Raw genomic sequence first — 24,653 nt, forward strand, 5'->3', positions numbered from 1 at the left:
TTTTGCAGGGGTTTTTACGAAAAAAAAAATGTATCCCCTGATGTACAGGCGTCTCTTTCGCCATGTAAAAAAGTATTTTTGGTTTGCAGGGCATTACAAGAAGGTGTAGGAATACACAGTTCTTAACAGCCTGTGCTAATATGCAAATCTTAGCACGCTAACACACTAAACAAAGAGCTGGGCATTGTAAATATCACAGCTCCCAAACACCAGCATGTCATGCTGCCATTAGCATTTAGCTTATGTACAGCCATGTACAGCCTCACAGAGCTGAAAGACTTTTAAGACTTCTGTGCTTTTAAACTGCTGAAATTGTCTGATTATCTGCCTAACAGTTCTGAATAATCACTTTCCTCTCAGGATGTCTGTGGAGGACACAGAGTGGCATCTGAGAACAAATGTTCCACCATTAAAGAAAACTAAAAGCATATTAGTGTTGTGGCACTGACCTTTTTCCTAAGATGCATCAAATCCTAATAATGCTTTTGCAGGCTGCTGTTTTCTGAAAGTGTTGCACAACACTGTATATGAGGTGTTTGTATGTTCTAAAATCACACTTGTCATGCCTGTGCTGTGCCAAAGCAGAAATCCTATGAAGAGATTTCTTTTTTATATTGCCAATTAAATGAACACAAGTGTTTCTGATTATGGATCTAAGTCAGCAAAATACCTGATAATGTGGCTACTTCAAACTCGGTGACTAATGTGTGAACATGTTTTTTTTCCACCCAAGAGGAATTAAATCGTAAATTGTTACCTTGGCATGGAATCAGTGTGATCTGTTAACCTCGTATTAGAAATTTAAAATGTGTCAGAAAATGTGACAAGACAAGGAGCACGGTGCTCGAGAATGTGGAGGATGACACTCCGGGATTCTTCTTTTTTTTCAGAAATAGCTAAATGATTACATGGTTTTGATTCCTAACACTAATCCTAATATCTCTCCTTAACAATCCGTCAGACCAAGTGCCCTTTGGCTTTTAGGAGACGGTACCTGAGCATGAGCGAAACTGTCTGACAACGTGGAATGATTTATTAGAGGTTAGCACCGACTCAAAGGTCGACTAGGCAGCTCAGCCAATCGTTTCAAGGTGTCAAGCCTTCAGTTTCTCTGTTAAATCAGCCTGTCGACAGGCCTGCAGCACTCCACTTTTGCCTGAGGTAATCTCGCCAAAGAAGTTGAGTGTGTGAGAAGAAGCCGCAGCCATCCAAAGACTTTATCTCCCTGCAGCATCTCCCCGCAGCACTGCTTTTTAGATAATTCTGAATAATCACATGGAAATAGGTTGTGTGATGATGTGGTAATTGCACTCTCTTCTGTATACACACGGCTTATTACACTCACATCTCCTCTCTGCTACAGATGTGCAACATCCCGTGCCTCAGCATACAGCTCGACCTGCTGCTGACTCTGAGAGAGCTTCCGATCAGCATGAACGACCTGCAGCCTGTGAGTTTAGTCGATCACCTACAGAGTCAAATCAAAAGTTGAATCAGATGTTCAGCTGTTTTAAAGTCTGTTCCATTTCTTCAAGCCAAGAAAAAGGGGTAAAACTGCCGCGGCACACGAGGAAAACACGAGCATGCAAATTTATTCCATAATGCAAATACTAATGTTGAGATACATCGTGGCTTTAGACATAAATGAAAAGAACATCTGGGGACAAACTGACATTAATACATGAAAGCTTTTCTCCCTCCAGTTTGATTTTATGTTTGAAGTGGTGAGTGAAGTAGTTTCTATTCTATTTGCTGGATGGTTAAGAGTCTTGAAAACAGAAAGGCATGAGAGGCACTTTAAGACACCTCTCTTCATTTGATGGTGAAGAAAAGATGGATCTTAATCAAATCAAGTCCCATTTTTCTGTAGGTGGTGTAAAACAGACAAAGTTTTTATCTTTATCAGAAACCCAATAAAAACCCACTTTGGGGTTTTCGCCGGGGAGAGCTGTGGAGAAATTCATGAATTTAACTTCATTCGACAAACTTCTCCTCAAAGGCAAGCACTCTTAAATGAATACATATTTAACAAAATAAAGAAAATATACAAAGTTACTATTTAAATATACACATATTATATTGATTTTAGAACTTTCTTAAAGGGAGCAGTTTTTGGGATTTATGGGGATTTAGTGGCTTCCAATAGTGAGGAGTACAGATTGCAACCAGCCAAAACTTGTCGCGGTTGTTGCCACGGACACACTGCCGGTGTGAGCAGTGTTGCACAGGGGCGGTGCGGCTGCTGCTCAGCTGCAGAACATCTAGAGATATAGAGGCTACCCGTTCCACATAACGGGTATGGTTTTCAGAAAAAACAGAGAATGAATGAAAATGGTGTTTTGATATAATTGTTGACATTAAACCTCATTTTACTACAGTATCTATGTCTTAATCTGGTACAGACATGAAGGATTACAAATATATCCATTTACTTAACCTATCCTGTTTCCATTTCAAAATAACGACCTCTGAAAGGGTTCCTGTGGAGGCTTTTTATTGCAAAATATTTGCATGACCGTGTTGTTGACAACACAGTGGCTCGCATGGGTCCGTGTGTTAAAGTAGTATCGGGTTTTAAAAATGAAAATACAGAAGTTAGAGGAGCAGGCAGCTGTGCAACAGAGCTGTAGAAACAATGCTGTCTGTCTGAACACACACAAGTGTGTTACCCGCAGCAGCTCAATGAGATCATCATCGGGTGTTTCAGTTCCTTCAGTGTTTACTGTTCAGTAGGTTTTTATAGGGAGTCAAATATCTGCAGAGGTGTCTTCCTCTTCAAAAACAAACTGACCAGGTCATTTAAACAGGTAAAAACACTGAACAACGCTGTTTTCCCGTTACTAATCAGCTTCTCAGATACTACTGGGCAAATTGAAGACGGGCCGTTAGCTCAGCACCTGCTAATGTGCACTCGCCTTTTTCTCTGATAACCTAAGATCCAGACGTTCAGGAGGTTTTAACCAGGAGCCGAATTATCTGCAGAGGTCTCCTCCTTTCCAAAAACAAATAGACCCAATGCTTTAAAGGATCGGTGTGTAGGATTTAAAACGGTATATTGACAGAAACTGAATATTTAATAATAAGTATGTTGTTTTTTTAAGAGTATAATCACATGAAAATGAGAATCATTGGCTTCATTACCTTAGATTGACCTGGTTACATATTTATAGGGAACAATTTCTTATTCATCAGATCACGATGTTGCACCACTATATTTCTACAGTAGCCCAGAACAGACAAACCAAATACTGGCTCTAAATAGGGCCATTAGTGCTCTCACGTCAGCATCTGTACTTGGAACTCCCATTGCGGCAAAAGTATCAGAGAAACGCCTTTTTTTTTTTTTACTTTATTCACAGTCTTAATGCAGTTTGAATCACTTGGTCCATTTGTTTTGGAGAGGAAGAGCTGTCCGCAGATAATTTGGCTCCTGGTAAAAAAAAGACAACTAGGGAACAATGAACACTTAAGGAATTCTAGCCTGGAGAAGTTTCAGCTGTTTGCAATCTGCAAGCCTCGCCACTAAATCTGAAAAGGAAACTGCCGCCAAATCTGCCGCAACCTTACACACTGTGTCTTTAAATCATTGAGAAAACAGAATAAAGTTACATTACAAATCAGTGTTTGTCCATGCCATCATCACACAGGGGCTGCTAGTTACATTGGCCGACTCAAAAACCCCAAAATGCTCATGGTCCTAAGACTGTTTGATCCGTCCATTCTGAGCTACACTAGAAACATGACTGTGAACATGGTGATCTCCAGAACGAGGTCCTGGTCTCTATGTAGATATGAACTGCTTACTCTAAGGTAAGAAAAACATGATTCTTAATTTTCAGGTGATGATATACTGTAGAAAACATACCTATTATATTCCATTCCTACCAATAAATCCCCCTAAATCCTACACACTGGACCTTTAACCCTTACACATCCAGCCAAATGTTTAAGCCTTGTGCAGCGGACATCTCAGGTCAATCATTAGTCAGACTAATCGTTAACACTCTTATAGAGAATTGTTGTTTATTGGCATTGAGGACTGCAGGGTGTGAAGATATTGCAGTCAGACAAGAATAACTCCCAGCTCCTCAGCTGTTTTTTTTATTTTTTTTATTTTTTATGTGATTCTCTCAAGCCTCTGTTCCTTTCTGCATCAGTGCTTCAGTCCTAATCTCTTGTCTGCTGACTGTTTGAGAATGAAGAGCTACAGTGGGTAAGAATGATGGCACTGTAATCCATTGACTGTGGCAGTAATTTCTCTTTGTCTAAAACTCAGAGACAACATATTGTGCGCTGGCAAGACAACTTGACGAGAAAGATTAGCAATCTCATTAAGTTTCAATTTACTCTTGGCTGTTTTCTTTCTCTTTCTGCTGCATTGTAGCAGCTCGTATATATTCAAAAAAGGTATTTTTTAATCAAACCTTTGCATTTGCATGCAGGTACTGTGTGACAAAAATATCTTGCTCTCTAAGATAAAATCTCAGGTGCAATGTGCCACTGTGTCACAATACAATGTGTTCAAACATGAGGAGGTTAGGGTCCTCTGTTGCTCTAAATCCTTCAATTCTCTGACACGACAGACTTCTTAAGGCCCGAACATTAAGGAGGATTTACTCGCCACCTGACAGACATTGAGGCTTTAGGAGAGAAAATGGAGAAGTCACCACCTGGGGGGATGTTTCTCACCTATGATGTGCTTGTTGGGGCATAGGCTCGCTGCCAGGATGTCAGGTTTTATTCTGCATTGTGGCCCTGGCTTCTTCTTTAAACTGTTTGCTGTGCTGTGTGTGCAGCCATTTCCAAATATAAATAAGAGGTGAAAACGCAGTGGTGCAGGAGACAGGTAGAGCTCTGGACAGGAAGGCACCCTCTGAAACTGTGACGTATTGAATGGTAAAACCAAATGTAGCTCTTTCAGCAGTATTTGTTAACTGTTTACTGTGACTTTTATTGAAAAAACTGCTACTTTTCCCAATTGTAGTCCCAATCACGCATAAGCTAGAGCATCTTTATCTTCTTTAATGTGACATATGGAAACAAAAAATGTGGCTGGCGAAAAGTCATGAGAGGGATTTAGATTTATCCTTTAGATTTGATTGGATATCTGAAATCTATAACACTGCACTGCACTGCATCTACAAATGCAAGTTCAGACTCTACCATGCAGAGTGAAAGCCATATACCTACAACATCCAGAAACACTGCAGACTACTCTGGGCCCAAGCTCATATTAGATGGACTGACACAAAGTGGAAAAATGTGCTGTGGTCTGGCACCATAAATGCTGAAAGGTTCACATCCAGGTTTTGGAGCAACATATGCTGCCATCCAGATGACATATTTAGTCCATCGTGACAATGAGACACATTCTGCATGTGTTCTAACAATGTGGCTTTGTAGTAAATGAGTTCAGGTACTAGAATGGCCTGCCTGCAGTCCAGACCTGACCTGATTGAAAATGTGTGGTGTACTATGAAACACAAAATACAGCAATGGAGACCATAGGCTGCTAGGCAACTGAAGTTTTACATATAGCAAGAATGAGAAAGAAATTTAAAACTTCCATTTGTGTCCTTACTGAGTGCTGATAAAAGGAGATGTAGAAGGTGATGTAACACAGCAGTAAACATTCCCCTATCCCAACTTTTTAAGAATGTGTTGCAAGTATTAAATTAAGATTGCATATATATATATATTAACAACAACAACAACAACAAAACAAAACATTTATCAGTTTGAAAATTAAACATCTTGTCTTTGTGCTCTTTCTAATTGGAAAAAAAGTTCAGAATAGGATTTACAAATCATTGCATTCTGTATTAAATTTGTATTTTAAGCCTCCTACAGACTTATACGTTTAGTGGAAGCTACATTATGCAAAACAGATCTAATCAGAATTTTATCCCAAGCTGTCGGTGAGCGCAAGACCATAACAACGGCCATCCATGAACCTCTCACTGTGCGACAAAGGAACATGGTTTTAGAGCCACAACCAAAGATATCGCCATGTTTCTTTCACATTAGTCATCTATCTTCTGGGACAGCACAAAATCACACGGTGTATGCCAGGCTTTACACAGCATCTCAACTTTTTTGGAATTGGGTTTGTATATACAGGCCCTTGAATTCAAAACAAATCCTCCAAAAACATTTTAAAATTTCTAGGGGAGGACAGAAGAGATTGATTTTTTTTTTTTTATAAAAACACTCAAATACTTCAACACAGGGACTCAGGTTTAAATATAGTTTTCATTTAATTGTATTTGAAGAAGGGACATGCACACAACCTCATGCTTACATTGTGTTCTGTAACAATTGCACAGACTTACTTTTACCAAATCTAACCTTGATACTAAATCAGATGCCACTCTAAAGCAAGCTGCATGATATCATTCATACAAACTACAGTTGTTTGCTACGATGGTACAGATGGTTGTCTGCAAAGCCAGTAGATATAATGTAGCTTTCTCTTCTGTGTAATTGAGACTGTCCCAATGGTAGGCTTTGGGAAGTTATTCTTAAAACAGGAGCATATGGTGGGAGTGTTGCTGCTGGCTGGCATGAACCTTATTTGGAGGAAACTAACTCTTTGTCAAGGACTATGATTCCCACAGCATCAACTCCTTTTTCCTCCAGCACACCATTGGCAAAAAGCTAAAATCCCATTTTCAATTCTTTTCAGCTTTTCAGTATAATTTCTATCCATATTCAACAGGATCTGTTCAGAACTGGTTAAGAAGGGAAATTGTGCGATATTCTAGAGGGATATTTGTACTTGACACAATTGCATACCAAATAATGATCCTGCCAAACAACAAGGCCCCAATTATTCATCTTATGAGGTCAAATGAGGTGTTGCTGTTTGTCTTTATGATGTAAAATACTGAAGCCTTGAGTTATTTTTGTCTTTACTTTGTCAGCACACACAACCCCAAAACAAGCTCCAGCCTTACACCTCTTAACATTCACAAATTTGTTGTGTGGAAAAATGAATGCCTGTACCTGTATATGCGACTGGATTACTGAACAAAATGACTTTGCTCTGTGCCCCTTGTGTTTGTCTTCCAGCTGATTAACAAGAAGATCAGAATGTGCACGCAGCTGAACAACTGCAGGTCATTTGTTTCCGTGCTGGAGTACCTCCTCGCCATTGGCAATTACCTCAATGAGAACGCCAGGAAGGAAAAGGCCAAGGGATTCCGCCTCTCCTCCTTAACTAAAGTACGACTCCACCACTGTTGCCTGACCTTTGACAGAGCTGCAGCACAAGGCTAATAAGACTACTCATTGATATACACAGCAGGGCTTCTCTGCATCTTCTTTCAACTTTCTCTCCTGCTTAGATTCACTCAGGTCTGACACAGTCCTTCTGACAGTTGTGCGATAGTGTCACTAGCTGGCGTCACAGGAGAAATGTAACTTTGCACAAAGTTTGGTCACTTGTGGCTGAGTTTCTCAGAAGTGAACCATCATTAAATGAAGTCAGTCAGTGAATCTTTTTATCAAAGCAACATTTCTGCGTCTGCTTTCTGGTTTATTTAAAGAGATAGTTTGACCTTTTCGGCAAATATACTTATTTGCTGTCTTGCAGAGAGTTAGATAAAAAGATTGATTCTTCCGTCATATCTATACTGTAACCATTGGCATGTTTCCATTAACTCTTAAATTGCAAATACAAAATACACCTAATTGAAACGTGTCAATTTTGAAAAAAATCCCACTTATTGCAAAATGTTTCAGGCTCGCATGAGGTGGTATTTCAGGCGATTAGAAAAAGCCATGTCTCGCAAAACTGCAATGGCAACACTTATCACTTTTATAGGTCACATGATGCCATGGCTATGTGCTTGTCGGTAGGAACTGGCTCTCTCGGGCATGATGCAGCAGGCACTGCAAGAGATGTTATTGCATCGCGTAACTCTTCAAAAGATCAGCAGATCATGTGGAAGCTCTGAATCCACAATTCTTCAGTAAAACCATGGACTATCACCTCCGAGAAATCCCTCATATGTGGCTGGCCGCTCCCACATATAAGGGGCTTGCCTTTCCATTATCGATTGCAGAACACACCTACACCCCCTTCAATTGGGAATAATGACAGCTAGTGCGGTGGCTGCAATAGAAATAAACCTGCTAATGTTTTGCACATCCATCGCCATGCTTCTTGGAGTGTTTTTGCGACAGGAGAAGTTGCAAGACATAACTCAAGTTTTGCGGTAGTGTAAACGGGCGGACTCTCACAACTATCCCAGACATGGAGCTCACACTCCTGCAGCAACAGCTACAAACTGTGGTGTGGTGAAGTTAAGTCGGGTGGAGGTGTTGATGGAGTGGGCAGTTCAGTGTACTGAGATGCCCCCAGAGACCACTGATAAACAAGACACTCACTTTAGAGTCATATCCTGTATCTGTTAAACATGAGTTTCACCACTATCGAGACAGACATATCAGGAAAAAAAACTTTGTTTGAGACCATTCTCTGTCTCAGCAATACACTCTTCTGATGTGGTGACAACTGACGTCATTTTACTCTGTTGATATTAGAAGTTAAACTAGTGGATAAAAGCGAGCGGCAAAATAAGAAACAATCCTTAAATTTGTATTATATATGGTATTGTTTTAAATCTGTCATTCATCAACGTGACATTCAGAAGAATAACGTAGTCAAATTCCAGTCACATACACATGCTAATTTAAGTGGAAGAGGGGGAAACTTTGACAGAGTTTCCAAAAATTTTCTAAACTGTTCTTCTTAAGGTTTAGTTTAGTTTTAAGTGTTGTCAGGGGTTTCCAAGAGTATTTTTCATTCTATCTCTGAATTTAGTTTGAGCCACTCTTTTGTGTATGTGTCTCTCTCTGCTGGGAAGGTTTAAGGGGCAGTGCTCTTGGCACAGAAGTAAAACGTCCTCTGCTCCATTTAATGAAGCCGAGGCCTCGTGTTCCCTCAGAGGTGTTTCCAGGTCTAATTGAGAATAGTAAACTGTTGCTGCTCGAGACAGACTCTCATCAAATTAATGGCCGACTGCTCCCAAGAAAAATGCAAGGTTATCTCAGATCTTTTTTTGGTTCTTGTTTTTTTTATTTGTAAGCGTCAATACTTGGTGCGTGTCTTGTATATGTACTCCTCAGAGACTGTCAGGGGTCTTAAATTGGTAAACAACATAACCTAGAAAGAGACTATGAGTGCCTATTACAGAGTTGGAGAGGTCCCTCTCGCATTTCAATTATGTGGCGCCATCAAGTGCAACATGGCTTGAATTTTAGAGTCATCATTATCATTTTAAGCAAATACTGTATGAAAAGAGTTAGTGCAGTTACGTCTAACTATGAGTGATAAATAATATGAAACAGCATGCACAGAATTTACAAAGTGTTTTACATTTAGTCACTGGCATAGGAGTTTACATTGGTATAAGCAAAGATGTTCACCTTGAGCAAAATAAAAAGAAGCCAGGGGCCAGTCAAACAGCCCCAGAAATGTTTCAATGGTTTTAGGACATTTCTATGATTTTGGGGCATTTCTATGGGTGTTTCTTGGATTTTAGGATGTAAGGATATTTCTAGAATTTTAGCACATTTCTTGGACATTTCTCAGATTTTATGGCGTTTCTTGGATTTTATCATGTTTCCAGGATTTTAGGACATTTTGTAGGATTTTAGGACATTTAAAGATTTTAGGACATTTCTAACATTGTGGTTTCTAGGATTTTAGCACGTTGAAGGATTTTAGGGCATTTCAAGGATGTTAGAATGTTTCTAAGCTTTTAGGAAGTTTGTTGGATTTTAGGATGTGTCTAGGATTTTAGGACAACAAGCTCTATTTTGATGCCATTTTATGCACTCTGGCACCTTATATATACAAATAATTCCCGGTGTGATAAACTTTCCAAAGTTTATCACACCGGGTATAAATACAAATACAAATAAACAACACAAAGGACATGTGGCATAGAAAAAAAACATCTCTCTCTCTAAATGTCAACAAATCTATGCATTGCCATCATATTCTTCCAGTAGCCTTCAGTAAACAGTGCTGTAGATATCACTGTTTACTTTACATTATATGTCCTTGTCTGTGGCAGAGAACTATGGGTTAGTACAGAATGTGTCCTTTTATTTTTCTCACTGTGCTCCCCCTCTCTCTCTCTCCATAGCTCTCCCAGCTCCGTGGGAGAGACAGGAAGTTCACCTTGCTCCATGCCCTTGTGGAGCAGATCATGTTGCATGAACCATGCCTGGCCACTTTTACCCAGGAGTTGGCAGAATTTGAAACTGTCCCAGGAGGTATTTGCTAATCAAGATTTGATCAAAGCTGAAAAAAATCTGTTTCTTTCCAACTGAGGTCTGTTAAGTGAAACGTGTATTTTCTTTTTTTTCCTTTTTTTTGTTGGATAGCTTCCATCAAAGGCCTGACCGCAGAAGTAGATGGTGAGTAGATCACATTTTACTACAGTGTCCAAAGACTGTTGTTCTTAAATTTGCTGAGATCACTGTAATACTGACCCGACTTTTTTGTGCCAACACAAGTCATTAGTGAGGAAGTGTGATAGTAACATTTACGAGATATTTCTGTAATTGTAGATTCAGTGTATTCTGTTGAAACACCACAATCTCATTGTCAAGGGAACATATGGGCTCAACCCAATATATTGTCTATATGATGACTTACAAACAGTCAGCAGAAGCACAAATACAGCACTTGACACGATCACACAGGAGACGGCATCTGTGTGTGTGTGTGTGTGTGTGTGTGTGTGTGTGTGTGTGTGTGTGTGTGTGTGTGTGTGTGTGTGTGTGTGTGTGTGTGTGTGTGTGTGTGTGTGTGTGTGTGTGTGTGTGTGTGTGTGTGTGTGTGTGTGTGTGTGTGTGTGTGTGTTCCTTCAGTCCTGAAGAATGAACTGCAGAAAGTTATCCAGTATAAAAAAACTTCGGCCAAGAAGAAAAATGCTGGAGTTCATCACCCTAACTTCTCCAGAGACCTGAAGGTATCGTAGTAAATCCTGTGTTTATTATTTATTAACGCATTCATTTAAAAGGTACAATATGTCTTCTTGTAAATGGACACGGTATTGATTATAGTCTTTGTTTATTGCATAAATAAATTGTTTATTTTCTGCTTTCTTCCATCTAATAGTGGACTTTAAAACCCCGTCTAATAGCATCAAGTGACTAATTAAAATCTAATCTCTACAAACAAATGTATGCATATGCAGAATCTGTTGGCAATGGGACAAGATTTTGGTTTTGGAAGTGTCTGGTTTTTAGTCAACTTTTAGTTAAAGTAGTATTGGCCAAACAAGTTTGAATGGCAGGTTAACTGTCTGTGCGGAAAATCAAAACTCATTCAGTGAAATGCAATCTCAGAATTCACTGGCTATCATATGACACCAAGATAGCTTTATATTAGCTTTTTCAAAAATGAACATTCATTTGCAGATATCTGTTTAAATGGATAAGCTGAAATGACCGGCGCCGGCCCTCGCCCCCCTGAGGCTTTATTGTAACCAGACCAAAAGCTGATGGGTTCAGAGAATGATTAAAACCCAACTTATCATAAAGAAGAGCACTTGAACAAATATCAGTGTGACAAGAACTGCCTAAAATGGCAAAACCTTTTTATGGAAATTTCAGCATGTTCTTTGTATTTAGTGTGGTCCATGTACCTGCCGCTAACATGGAGGTGGTGGGGCCAGTCACCAGGGGGCGATCTAGATATCTATGGCAGTGATACTCAACTTATGGCCCATGGGCCAAGTCCAACCACAAATAGGGTGCCTGGGATTTTTCTGTACTTTTAATGTACATAAGGTGTCAGAGTGCATAAAATCAAAAACTTACTCTTTTTAATCATAAAAAGGTGCCAGGGGAGGAACACAAATGTCCTCAAATCCTAAAAACACCCCTGTGTACACCATACCTATTTGGGGCTGCTTTAACTAGCCTCCTGACATTTTGCAAAAGCAGCCCGCGGTTAAAGCAAGTTGAGCATCTTTGTCCATGAGATGGACAAAAGTACCTTCCAAATTTCATTGTATCATGTACAATGACAATAAAGCTTTCTATTCTTCAGTACTTGATAAGTAGGTCAGTATTTGTTCAAAATATAGAGAAATCGCTTTTTGTTTTGCTTTGTAGGTTGGAAAAGAAAACATATTTACAAAATAAATATAAAAGGACCATTTTTTCATATTAAAAATTTATTTTAGATGAATAGTAATAGTGTAACTACTGTCTATAAATATCTGCAAAGATCCAAACAACAAAAATGAACATTAGTTTTCAGTCAGATATCACCTGATTTAACATTATAGGCAGATTTCAACGAGGCACAAGCGTGACGTTTGGAAGTATTTTAAAAAACAAAGTGTGCAGTGAAATATATTCCCCATTAAAGCTAATCTTTACAGTCTGTGCAGCACAGAAAGTAGACTAACCTTACCTGCTTAGGTGTTCATTTTGGTCCCCATTCTAACAGTACTTCTTTATTGCAAGTAATTGATTATATGATAGTAATTTATGGGTACTCGCATATGGAAATTACTTAAAATGCCCATCCCTTTATTAGCAAAGATAACATGCTCTTAAGAGTTAGCAGCAGCATCCACGTGTTTGGCCACACATGTCACACCACTTCTTTTCACACAGACCTCATACACACTGTTTTTACTGGCAAGCAGCTTTGTCCATTTCACAAACACAATGCTGAAGGTTGTGTGTATTCTAACGCTTCAACATTTATTTTTTTTAAAAGTATACACTGTATATTGTGATGCCATCCCTGTTCTAAATGGCTATAGAGAGGCTGACCCGTAAGAGATAACTGTAAAGTTTGAGCAATGACTGACTGTCTGAATGAACAAACTCACCAGGAGTTCCTTGTGCTTTCTCTCCATACCCCAGTTGGCAATTGAGAAATACAACACGGATCTCTCGGCTCTGACGAAGACGTGTGAGGAGATGAAGAAACTCTACTCTGTCATTCTGGTAATCCATGAGTTATTATTCCAATATCTCTTTTGTACAGCCTCACAGATGGATAGTTCTCAGTCCCAGTATTGCCTAGATGGCCCTCTTCAATTATTTGTCATCTTACAGTATCTCCTCATCCCTACACACTGAGTACTTATATTTCACAAGGATTAAGTCCCCAAGGTTACTTCTTTTTCGCTAGGTGTCCTTCAAGGCCTTACACCAGGATATTATGCATCTGATATATTCTATAGCCGTGGCCTCCACATCATTTAACAGCAAGCTTGGCTGATTTGCAGCCTTGAAATGCGCTGTACTTACTCTTTTGGATAATTTCTTTAGGATTACTGAACAATCGCGGCTGTCTACTGTAGCCAGAAAGTGCGAGAGACGAGTTCTTCCTGGCCCTTAATGTGCGATGTCACAACGATGAATGGTCTTCAGAAGATTTTAAATGAGAAGCTGTGCGAGCACCCCTGGTGGGTTTCTGATGTGGTTTTTAAAAAAGCAGTGTATTAGCCCACAAGGACACATACCACAAAGTTCTTTGGTTTACTGCTAGTAGTAAGTAGTTCACATTTGTAGCAATCCTTTTTTCATGTATGCCATTCATTATGAATAATATGATTTTAAATATACTGGAAATATTTTTAAATACATTTATTCATACTGTATGATTCAAGTGGTGTCTGGTATTGATTGGACCCTCTGACACCGAAAATTATATTTTTTAGATTTGTTGAGTTTGTAAAGAGAACTTTACTTGCCTTAAAAGGGACAGCTCACCCCAAAATCAAAAACAGATATTTTTCCTCTTAACTGTAGTGCTTTTATCAATCTAGATTGCTTTGGTGTGAGATGTGGAGATATCGGCCGTAGAGATGTCGGGTTTCTCTCAAATATAATGGTACTCGATGGCTTGTGGTGCTTAAAGGGATACTTTCCTGATTTTGAACAAGCTTTCTCTCATAACAATGTGGGCAGCATGTGTAAATAAACTACATGTATGTTAAACTTCCCCCCATCGTGCCAGTGCCCAGATCTCCCTGCTTCTTTGCAAGCAAAAATGTCCAGGATGATGCATGATCTTCATTGCTTCTCTGCCTGTTGCTTGAACGGCTAAAAAGCAGCTGAGATGCGCCTGAGCAGCACTGCTCATGCAGGCAGTGTGGCTGCTCTGACTTGTTAAAAGGGGCGCTGAAAAAATAACAAAAAAAAAAACAATAGGTTTAGCAACACTCACGCACTGCTCAGGTAGGTAGTGTGCTTCTGGCATAACACTACAGCTCAGGAGGAAGTCATTAATGTTTATACTGTGGGCTGTCACTGGCAGGAGCTGATGTAGGAACTATTTTCTTTCCACTGAACTTCACCTGCCAACCTTTCATGGTACAGAAGGAATCCTGCATGTAACTGCTCCCAACAACGTCTGTGGATTATCTTGAGTAACCAGGTCATGATTTCTAGAAAGACATACTGCTGTTGAGATTTTCAAATGTATGTTTTTGGTACTTTGAGCACCAAAAGCTGGGTGCCATCTAGCTCCATTATATTATAGAGGGGGCAGACATCTTTACGTCCGATAATGCCAACACAACAACTCACACCAAACCAATCTAGATTGATAAATAACACAACAGGAGAGAGGAAATCATGATTTTGTTTTTGTTTTGGGATGAACTGTCCCTTTAAGCAGTTGTGTTGACGTCAGATCTCTCATAAAGAAAATTCCTCTGTCACACACATCAGATTTAGTGGAGGTACCAGTCCTGTGTATTCCTTTATCACACTGTCTATAAAGGAGGACATTTTCTTTGCTCACTAACCTGGTTAGATTAGGTTTATAAAGCTCAGGCCTACTTTTGACATCTTAACAGGTGCTATGTCTTTTTTTTAATAGTCGCCACCAAAAACAATCAATACAAAAGTGGTGCCTATTTTCCCACCTTTCCCATATCTCTCTGGACAATCCATCATCATAGAGAGTCCATTTACCCTTCCTGCTGTGTTTGAGCACTGAGATATTATAGCGTAAACTGTAAGCTTCAGCACTGGTGAGCTATTGTGTTATATTAGGCCCACAATTAGATTCCTGTGTACTGCAAACTTTTTACACAACTTGCCTGCAAGTAAGTAAAGGGGTCACAGCTAAAAGTGAGTGCACAAAATAATAGGGATATCCTTCTGATAGTCAATTTGCAGCAGTGTTTTCATAACCAACACTGTCTCAGACCTTCAGCCTCCTACTCCGACTCTCTTATCTACATCTCTCCTGTGTGACTGGGGTAGATTTAATAAGAGAAATCATCAAGGGGCATTGTAAAGGCTTTTAAGTATAATGTCTAGGCTTTCACGAGGTAAAGGTATAGCTGGATGTATTGGTAAAAATGCTTATTTGCTGTCTTGCAAAAAGTGGGATGAGACACGTATGTACAGTTGATATAAAGGTATACAGCCTCCTCCTCTTCCTACTGCCTCTAATATTTGCTAGAATTGCCCGTGGTGTGCCAAAAACAACCAATCATGGCCGAGTAGTCTCCAACGCAGCTGTCAGCCATGTCAATCACTGCTCCTAAACTGGTGTCAATCTATCAATCTAGGCAGATCAAATATGATTTCAGATTCGGGTACTGCATTACTTATCCATCATCTCTAGTTTTTCCAGACACATTTTTTGTGCATAGTTTAGCTGTAAAATGAGAAAGTTTGTGACACAACCGCAGTGTTGAAGGCAGTTGACTAGCCACTGGCCACCAGCTTCCTCATTTTTCAGCTAAACTGTGCCCCCAAAACGCCATTGTCATGTGAACGAAAGGACAAACCCTAACAAAACTTTAATGTTTAATGTAAATCATCTTTATAAAAAATAACCATCTTTAAAGGTATACAATGCTGGATTTTTGGTAACAGTTTGTAAACACACTTGCCTGCAAAAGTAAAATTAAAAGCCAACTGTAGATTTACTCTCTTTGGAATTCGCCTCACTATATTTGCATTTTTTGGCGGTGCTGTGTCTCGCTGTTTCACGCCCATAACCATCCTGACTACAGAAAATCAGAAGAAAAAAAATACAGGCAGTCTCTGCAGAAAAATACACCGCCACACACCGAGGACGTGCCATAAGTGATTATTGAGAGGGATTACTTCTTTGACTCTATCATTGTTTTTTGGGAAAATCCTGGAAAGTTTGCCTTTAAAGCTAAACCTTTATCTGTTTAAATTAACTTGCCTTGCTCAGAGTAAAAAAGGAATACAAAAAAATGCTCATAATGAGACAGTCTCTGTTCTGTAAATCATACAATATGTATATATCATAAATTTGCATAGGTAAAATGGGTATTTTTTTAAGTAAAGTTCATTTTGATTTAGCAACTATAATTAATGCTCTATTAACTCAGTAACCCTAAAATCTGATTGATTTATGCATAATTATAATAATGTTCTGAATGAAACAACTTGTAAATAGACCATCTTCTCCCATCCAATCATATTCCCCAAACTATCAAACTCCTTTAAAATGAAACATCCTTACAAGATATTTCCCTAATATTTCAGTATTATTCCTTATTATTCTTAACATAAATCACCCCTCCATGTATTATTAAAAATAGTCTGGTTGTGTAGTGGCTGTGGCCTTTTAAAATTTAACAATTTGACCTTTAACTGTGGTGTCCCCTTCAGGCCAGGACTTGTTTTTAATCATCAGGCAGCCAAAATGCACCATCAGTCCTGCATGCTCAAATCAAAATTGGACCAGTGGACATATTTCTTCTTTAGTTCAGATCATTTTTCTTACCTTTAATAATTAAGTTTGAAATGTACTTTTTTTCCCATCCCTATCAGTCCACTCTGTTTCTCTTTAAATACCACAGCCGTCAGACAGACCAGTGGCATTTGAAGATGGACTCAGTCCAATGCTTAGTCCCCAGCCCCTCTGATTTCACTGTGTGGAAACCCTGTTCTAATATTATGTGTCTGAAACGTCCTGCGTGTACAATAAACCGCTTGAGGAACATTGGAGGGAATGATTCAGACTGACTCGGCTGTGGCGTTGTGCAAGGGAGCAGCAGGTTGGGGAGAAGGTGTCATATTTAGTCATATCTTGTCACGGGGGAAGGAGAATTCATAATGACTCCCTTAAATAGCCAAGATGCAAATGTATTAAACATAGAAAAAGCCAACGGAAATTTTGTCGAGTTGATTATGGAAAGGTTTCTTTTTTGTAGTTGTTATTCTGGAGGTATAATTTTAAAAAGCATTAAATAAAAAAGAGACACTTTATGTATTTTTTTTGGTAACATCTCCTCTCTTATTTCTCATAATTTGATAGATTTCCCAAACAAGTCTGACATATTGCGTGCCTTGTCATTACATCGACACTAAAACCTGACAGCTCTGTCACATTGCCAGCTTTTCTTCATATAATACATATCTTTAATACACCATGTCAGGCAGACCCGATATAACAACATCGATTCCACCTCAGTGGCTGCAGATAAGGTGCTTTTAATCATGCTTCTTCAAGCAAATAGCTCAAACTTGCAGATTAAAGATGATACAAGATGATTCTGTTGGGTGCAAGGAACATTTCAGGATCTGGTCGTGTAACTTCATTTATATCATTATTATAAAGTAAACAGCAGATGTCTTTTTTGCCTTGGAGCGACTTTGGGCGACCCTTTCTATTTAACATTTATAAGTACTGTATAAAAATGTTAACAAATGGTTTATAAAGTGACATCTTTCAATGTTTATTAATGCACAGTATAAGTCAACAGTTAAAACATACTTTATATTGCTGCCACTATGTTTTCCTACATTGTCAGTCATTATCCTTTTTTTGACAAATAAACACCTTCAGGCACACCTTCACTAACTTGTAGGCAGGTGCGTTATAAGAAAATGTCTTTAAGTAAGAAAGAGAGTTCCCTCACACACTATTCTACTACATGCAATAACTTTTACAGAAACTGATGGCTGAAAACATGCAAAACAGTTGAGACTTATAATTGGAGTAATACTTTTTTTTCAGAGCAGAATTACGGCCTATTTTTTGCTTTACCCAGACTTCTAAGTGAAGAAACACACTGATTCTTTGAACAGTGACTCCCTTTATTCTCCTAAAAGCATTTTTAAGTGTGGTTTTTGGATTGGTTGGCTTTACTGGGCACAGATCTTGTTTGTAAAAATGCATGTAAATGTTTAACATACATAAGAACCAACAAGGCTGATCAACTAACAGGCTGTGCAGAGAACTGAAGTCACTCAAAGATAAAAAAAATTACCTCAACTGGTGTGTTGGGGCATACCGTATGAAATATTGGGAGAAAAATATGCAAATAGACTAATTTGCACATCTGATGGTATATTATAATATTTTATAGAGAGAACAGGTGTTAATTATCAGCTGACATCTCCCTCTCGCTATTAAGGACATGATTGAAAGCAGGCATCTTACACCTGCGTAAACCTCTCAGAAATGTCAGAAGGCTAATACAAACATACTCACTGTCAGCAATTAATAATAACAATATTTTGAGCATGTGGAAGAGCTGAGGAATGTTTTACAGACAATTTAGGCCTTACTTGTTAAATTACAGCTGGTCAAGTCATTAATTATTATTAATTAATAACTATACAGATTCAGAGTGATTAATTAAATTAACGTTTGAATGGAATCTGAAATAAAAAGCCAGTTAAATTTAATAGTCTATTCTTAAGATGAGGTTTTTTTAGTAGGAATTTGGATAAACCTTTACTGTAATTGCTCCATTTGTCCATCTATTAATGAAGCATTTGTTGGTCGAATGCCAAGGAATTGACCTGATAGCAAACGGTTATACTGTTGGATTTGTCAGAAAAACTTCAGCAAGGAAGAAGGACTCCGCTGGGAAGACGAATCCCATCTTAAGAGAGGGAGCCGCAGAGTAACCGTGAGAGGAGTCTGGTTATAACTGACGTTATGTACACCGACATGAATGTAAAAGGATGTGAATAGTCAGCTGATGGCCATACAGCTGTGAATGGGCCAGAGACTGTGGATGAATCATCTAATACAAGGTCAACTTCAGGGCTCTACTTGAAAAATACTATGCTTCGTAAGATCAGTCCCAGTGATAAAGATTAACACCGACTGTGAAAAATCGCGTGCTGTTAAATAAGTGATTTGCCAGACATCTTGAATCTTTTAAAATCCGTAATTGTTTGGCTCTGCTATGACTAATGACATTATTTCAGTCTTCATATAACCTCGTTCTGACCATTGTGGCCATCAGTTTCATCATAAAGGAATAAATTGGCATTTTGGGAACTACACTTATTCACTTTCTTGCTTAACATTAGATTTAAAAATACATATATCTATATTTAAAATATGGAGCTCAAGTAAGCACCTTGGTTTAGCTGGTGTCAGGCTGCAGTATAGGTCATAAATCCCGCCCCTCCATGTTAGTGAATGGGACATGAAAAACTCAAAGTACATGCAAAAGTTTTTCCCAAAGATGATTTCTGACACTAAAGGTAGTTCTCATCACGCTGATGTTTGTTCAAGTGTTTGGTTTTATGATAAGTTTGATTTTAATGAGTTATTCAATTCTACAAAAAGGGGATTTTCCGCCATGGTGTTTTAACAGGAACTCCCACACTGTGGATATCGCTACTGCGCTGACTCCAGCTCTCAATGACATCACCATCACAAGATGGCAATGCCCGTACCCTGGATATTTTAACCGCACTTAAGACTAGCTGGGGTGAGAGGGAATGCGTCGTCCATCATCTGGGCGGGAGTTACTCGCTTTGACGGACAGATTGCATCGATCAGACCTGACGTTTGCATTAGCGTCTGCTCCGCTATTACACAAATACTTTGTCAGTTAGACAGTAACAGCAGCAGCAGCAGCAACAACAACAACAACATTCCCCATAAGGTTTTTGCAATACACTGAAGTTCCCAGCATATTTCAGCTTTTCTCATTCAGCAACCAGCTGCCTCTGGACTGCTGAATACCAGCTGGCAGCGTCCTTGTTTTCTGTCCAAAGCACTGTGAACGCTGATCTGCTGACACTGATCCCCAGCTTTGCAGCCTCTCGTATCTGCTCCTCCATTAGAGCAATCAGTGTTGAAACAATAATGAACATCTTCTTTATCACCAGAGCCAGTTAGTACATTAAGCTTTTGCCAAATCCAGTCAGACAAACAACAAAAAAGTATTTTCCTCCACGTAACTCTGCAAGTGCACCCTCTTGTTCTTACAGAACCATTGCTGAGGTTGTACCAAAAAAAAAGGAGCGGGTACTATCCACAAGTTTTGTTGAAGGTGTCAAACAAAATCCCAAAATGTCAAACTGATCAGTAATGGACTGATTTAGAGAAAATGTTTTGTCAGCAATCATTCAAACAGAATAATGAATATAGCACTTACAGCATTTTAAAATCTGTTAAACATAATAGGTAAAGAAAATGAGAGGAGGGTGACAGCAGCATAGCTCAAGCCTGAACTTCAACCTGCACATTGAACAGCATGCAATAAGCCAATTAGTACACTTAGTCACTGTGACCCTTTCAGATAGACTGACTTGAGAATTACCAAAACATTTATGCCAGCGACCCTTAACCACCTAGGTGCAAGTATTAATTCAGCTGTGCATTTCTACCTTCTTGTATAAGTACACTCAGGGAATGAGTTGCATGCTGTGGCAGTGTATGAGGTAATTATATCAAAAGCCCAGTGTTAAGAAGAATTCACACGACCTTGGCACCAGTTCACTTATGAAACTGAACGTAGCTGCTAATTATGAAATAATTTTTTATAGGCTCAAAGGTCTCAGAGTGTAATTGCTGACTGACTTAAGTTTTTAATATCCAAGCAACTAATCCTGTTTCTCTCCCTGTGTCAAGGTTAAATTCTGTGAACCGGAGGACCAAGACTCTCAGGAGCTCTTCGGGTTGATCTCTCAGTTCATCCATGACTTCAAGATGGCCCACGCTGAAATTATATGAGTTAAATTGTATAGAGCACATATGAGTATGTTTAAACAAGGAGATCATCTCTTCTAAGTCAGTTCAGAAAGATTAAATTATAGGATATAAGCTCAAATGCAGTGTTTGATATTAAAGAGGACCTATTATGCTCATTTCTCTGGTTCATACTTATATTTAAGGTTTCTACTAGAATATGTTTACATGCTTTTATGGTCAAAAACTGTTGATTTTTGCCATACTGTCTGTGCTGGAACACCTGTATTCACCCTCTGTCTAAGACACTCCATTTAAGCGCCTGTCTGTTTGAGGCCCCTTCCCAAAAAGCACAGTGGTTAGTCAGCAATTGTGGGCCTTCTTGGCATCTCTGCACCATCACTGCAGCCTGGGAATGACTATAATGGAAAAAAATTGCACTTTTTAACACAAAAAATGTTCAAAACACAACCATGTTACAGAAGAACTGACTTGACAACCAAGATCACGTTTCCCTTGCCTCCGAAAGTGGGAAGAGACTAACAACATCAGCAAGTTAAAGATTACTTTACATATATATACCTCATTATTTGAAATCAGGTTTAATATGAACATCTGTCATTGTTACACTACATATATGTTCACAAAATATGGAAAGCATAAAAGGTCCCCTTTAAAGATAATAAAATGTTGCACAGATTTATATTTCTAGCAGCTGTTTGTATTTTTCTCCAGAGTTGTTGTACAGATATTTTATTTTATAATGGGCTCTGGATGTGATTCATTGTACAGACATTCAGAGTGAAGTGTACAGTGATGCTCATAGACCTGGATGACAGGATGTCAGTGGAAATCAATTTTGTGAATATTAAACTGATTTATGTCATATTGTTTCATGTCAGAAGTTGTTTGATTTGGGTGAACTTCATGTTTACTGACATGTGTTTTGAGACGAATCAGTAATGAAAGATTTGCAACTCCTGGGCTGTAAGAAACACTCAGAAGCTGAAGTGTGCTGCTAATACCCACAGCTGTCTGCTGGCAGAGGAACAAAACAGACACCACTTCCGAGGCCAGCTGAGGCTGGTGTACTTTGGGCGTGATTATTTTGAACATGCATTTGTGCTGTGGTCAGGGACGCTTCCTATCCCGCTGCTCCAGGAGGAACTCCAAGGCCGCCTCTGATTAAGAAACACATCTGCACTGTGGCATGATGAGAAACACAAACTCACCTCCAAAAGGTAGAAAGATGTTCTTGGCACCAGTTACAAATGATTAATGTGTTATACAGGTTTGTGTGTGTGTGACTTTTTAATCAGTTGACAGCAAAAACATTATTTGTAGTTGTGACTGTGAACCATGGTGGTATAATGAACCAGACCCCTCACTGAGCAGGAAAAGTTACACATTTTCCTGCAAAAGGAGAATCGACTCATTTTAATTAAAACTTAGCATCTGCAGAAACTGGTGATTCATTAGCAGCAAACATATTTCCATTAAAATGTTTCCTTCACAGAGGTTTATCTTATTATTAATTTTTAAATTTCCAATTTGTCAAAATTGATGCTGGATGGATCATTAAGGTTGTTTTTCCTCTGATGTAGTGTCTTTGTAGCGCTTTTAAAATTAAAAAGCGATAAGTGACCTAATGTGACCTAGATGTAAGGATGTTTTCATTCAGTCATCTCATGTCCCCATAGTCCTGTGTAGGTTTACAGCTCAGAAAAAAAAAAACTTTTGCAGCAGATTTGTACCACAGGAAGTTAGCATAAACTATAAACAGACTGATTAATGTAATGTAATGTAATGTAATCATTTTAGACATTTTATTTAAATTATACATACTATTTCTACAAAAATGTTGTATCTTTTTTTATTTTGCATTTTTTATGGCCTTTATGATAAAACATCTGAAGAGTGACAGGGAAAAGGCCAGAGTAGGAGGGAATGACATGCATGTAGTTATGGTTCAGATTTCAACTCAGGCTGCTGATAAGGCCTCAGCCTAAACAGGACACACACTGTGAGCTAGAGGCTGCTAATTTATACAGTTTTTCTCAATGAAAAGTTAGATGACATATTTAGCAAGCTGATACTGGTAGCATGCCATTTGTGTATTTGTAGAAGAGGCATTGTGGATTATACATCTGTTAACAAAATATTTCACAAAACTGCCTGCACGCGTGACAGCCAACGTCCTTGTGCACTTGCTGCAGTACATTACTGGTCCTGTTTTTGTCTCTGTTCTGCACCATGCACATATTCCACAAGGTTAAATTTCAAATAAACACTGAAAATGAACTTATCTGCCTTTTCTGCAATTTCTGCGGTGGCCTTTCTGTTCATCTAAAAAGAGATGCATTTCCATGCATGCAACACTAGGGGCATACTCTGTACACCACTGATCCATCAACAAAAGACAAAACTGTGGAAACAGGGCATGGCTTACACAATGTTCTGACACATTTTCATGGATAAAATTGCAAAACTTTACCATGACTTTACCATTCTACTTGTTTTTTTCTTGTTTTTTTTTAAAGATAATTTTTGGGGCTTTTATTGCCTTTAATGGACAGGACAGTGAACATGCAGCAAAGGGTTGAGGTTGGAATCGAACCCGCGGCCACTGTGGCGAGGATACAACCTCTGTATATGGGGCGCCACTCTATCCACTGACCCTCCTTCATTTTCCTACTTGCCCGGCGTTTTTCAAGCATATCAGATTCAAACTTGATATCAACTCTAGTCAACAAATAGAACGTGATGGTAAACAAAACGTCAAATGACGTCGAAGCATAATAGCGCTACGCTACGTCGTGAGCTTTAGAAAATAGATTTGCCGTTATGTTACATTTTGTGAAAGGTTGTCAATGGAGGATTTCTGTAACAATTTCATTATACATAATGAAATTCTGTGAGTTTTCCAAAACTTTTTAATGATTGGTACGAATTCCATGACTTTTCCAGGTCTGAAAAATGTGATTGTGAAATTCCATGACTTTTTTCTGATTTTCCACGACTATAAAAACCCTCTTCATATGAATTCTAAAAGCTATGAGAACTTTCCTGTCCAATTTTAGACTGACATTTCTCCCCTCAACTCTGCAAAAATTAAAATATACTTATCAGTGGTTTGAGCTCCTCATCTTTGAGCAAGGCACTTATTATTTTCTTGCTCCATTGGAGAAAGTTAATTTGCCGACAGCTGTAGCAGGAAGCTGCTGGTGTGAAGGTGTTATAATTAATTATTATTATCCCTGCTGTGAGAACAACATTTGGCAACATGTTTGCCGAAGAAAACAAAGTCTTCTATTTGTAGCATCTGCAGTTTAAAATGGTAGAATTCCTTAAACACTAGTTTTCACTGTTTCTAAACACCACATCTGCTTGTGTTTTTCTGTGTGGAAAAGCTTCTGTTTCTCCTGCCTTTGTTTACTTCATGCAACCATCTCCAACCTTCCTCCTGGTTTCATGTAGCAGAAAAACATAAGAGTTTTGTATTCCTTTTCCTCTGAAATGAGCCTGTGTATTTGGGTTTTTAAATGTAGCAAAATCTGTTTTAAAAGAAGGTGATAGACTGCTTTTCCATTGCCAACAGACAAGTATGCCTTTCAGGTTTTTTTCCTGCTGAGTCACGTTTAACATCATGGAAAGACAGAAAAACAGGTTAACCACAAGTGGAAAGCAGCATGGAGGCCAGTGAAATTTTGTTTTATATCTCTATTAG

The 24,653-nt window shown here is 38.7% G+C and overlaps 1 protein-coding gene across 1 annotated transcript in view; it reads left to right on the forward strand.

The window, feature by feature from the left end:
• The window catches only part of LOC121947463 (formin-like protein 13), a 44,167-nt gene extending 22,355 nt beyond the window's left edge, over positions 1-21,812 (forward strand). The window contains exons 11-17 of the mRNA XM_042492528.1: positions 1,364-1,450; positions 7,072-7,224; positions 10,158-10,287; positions 10,399-10,431; positions 10,888-10,988; positions 12,904-12,987; positions 20,870-21,812. Coding sequence (XP_042348462.1) covers positions 1,364-1,450; positions 7,072-7,224; positions 10,158-10,287; positions 10,399-10,431; positions 10,888-10,988; positions 12,904-12,987; positions 20,870-20,971 — 690 coding nt within the window. The 3' untranslated portion in view covers positions 20,972-21,812. The remainder of the gene's footprint in view (positions 1-1,363; positions 1,451-7,071; positions 7,225-10,157; positions 10,288-10,398; positions 10,432-10,887; positions 10,989-12,903; positions 12,988-20,869) is intronic.
• Positions 21,813-24,653: the final 2,841 nt, after the last annotated feature.

This window comes from Plectropomus leopardus, chromosome 8 (assembly GCF_008729295.1).
Source record: "Plectropomus leopardus isolate mb chromosome 8, YSFRI_Pleo_2.0, whole genome shotgun sequence".
Lineage (NCBI taxonomy): Eukaryota > Metazoa > Chordata > Actinopteri > Perciformes > Serranidae > Plectropomus > Plectropomus leopardus.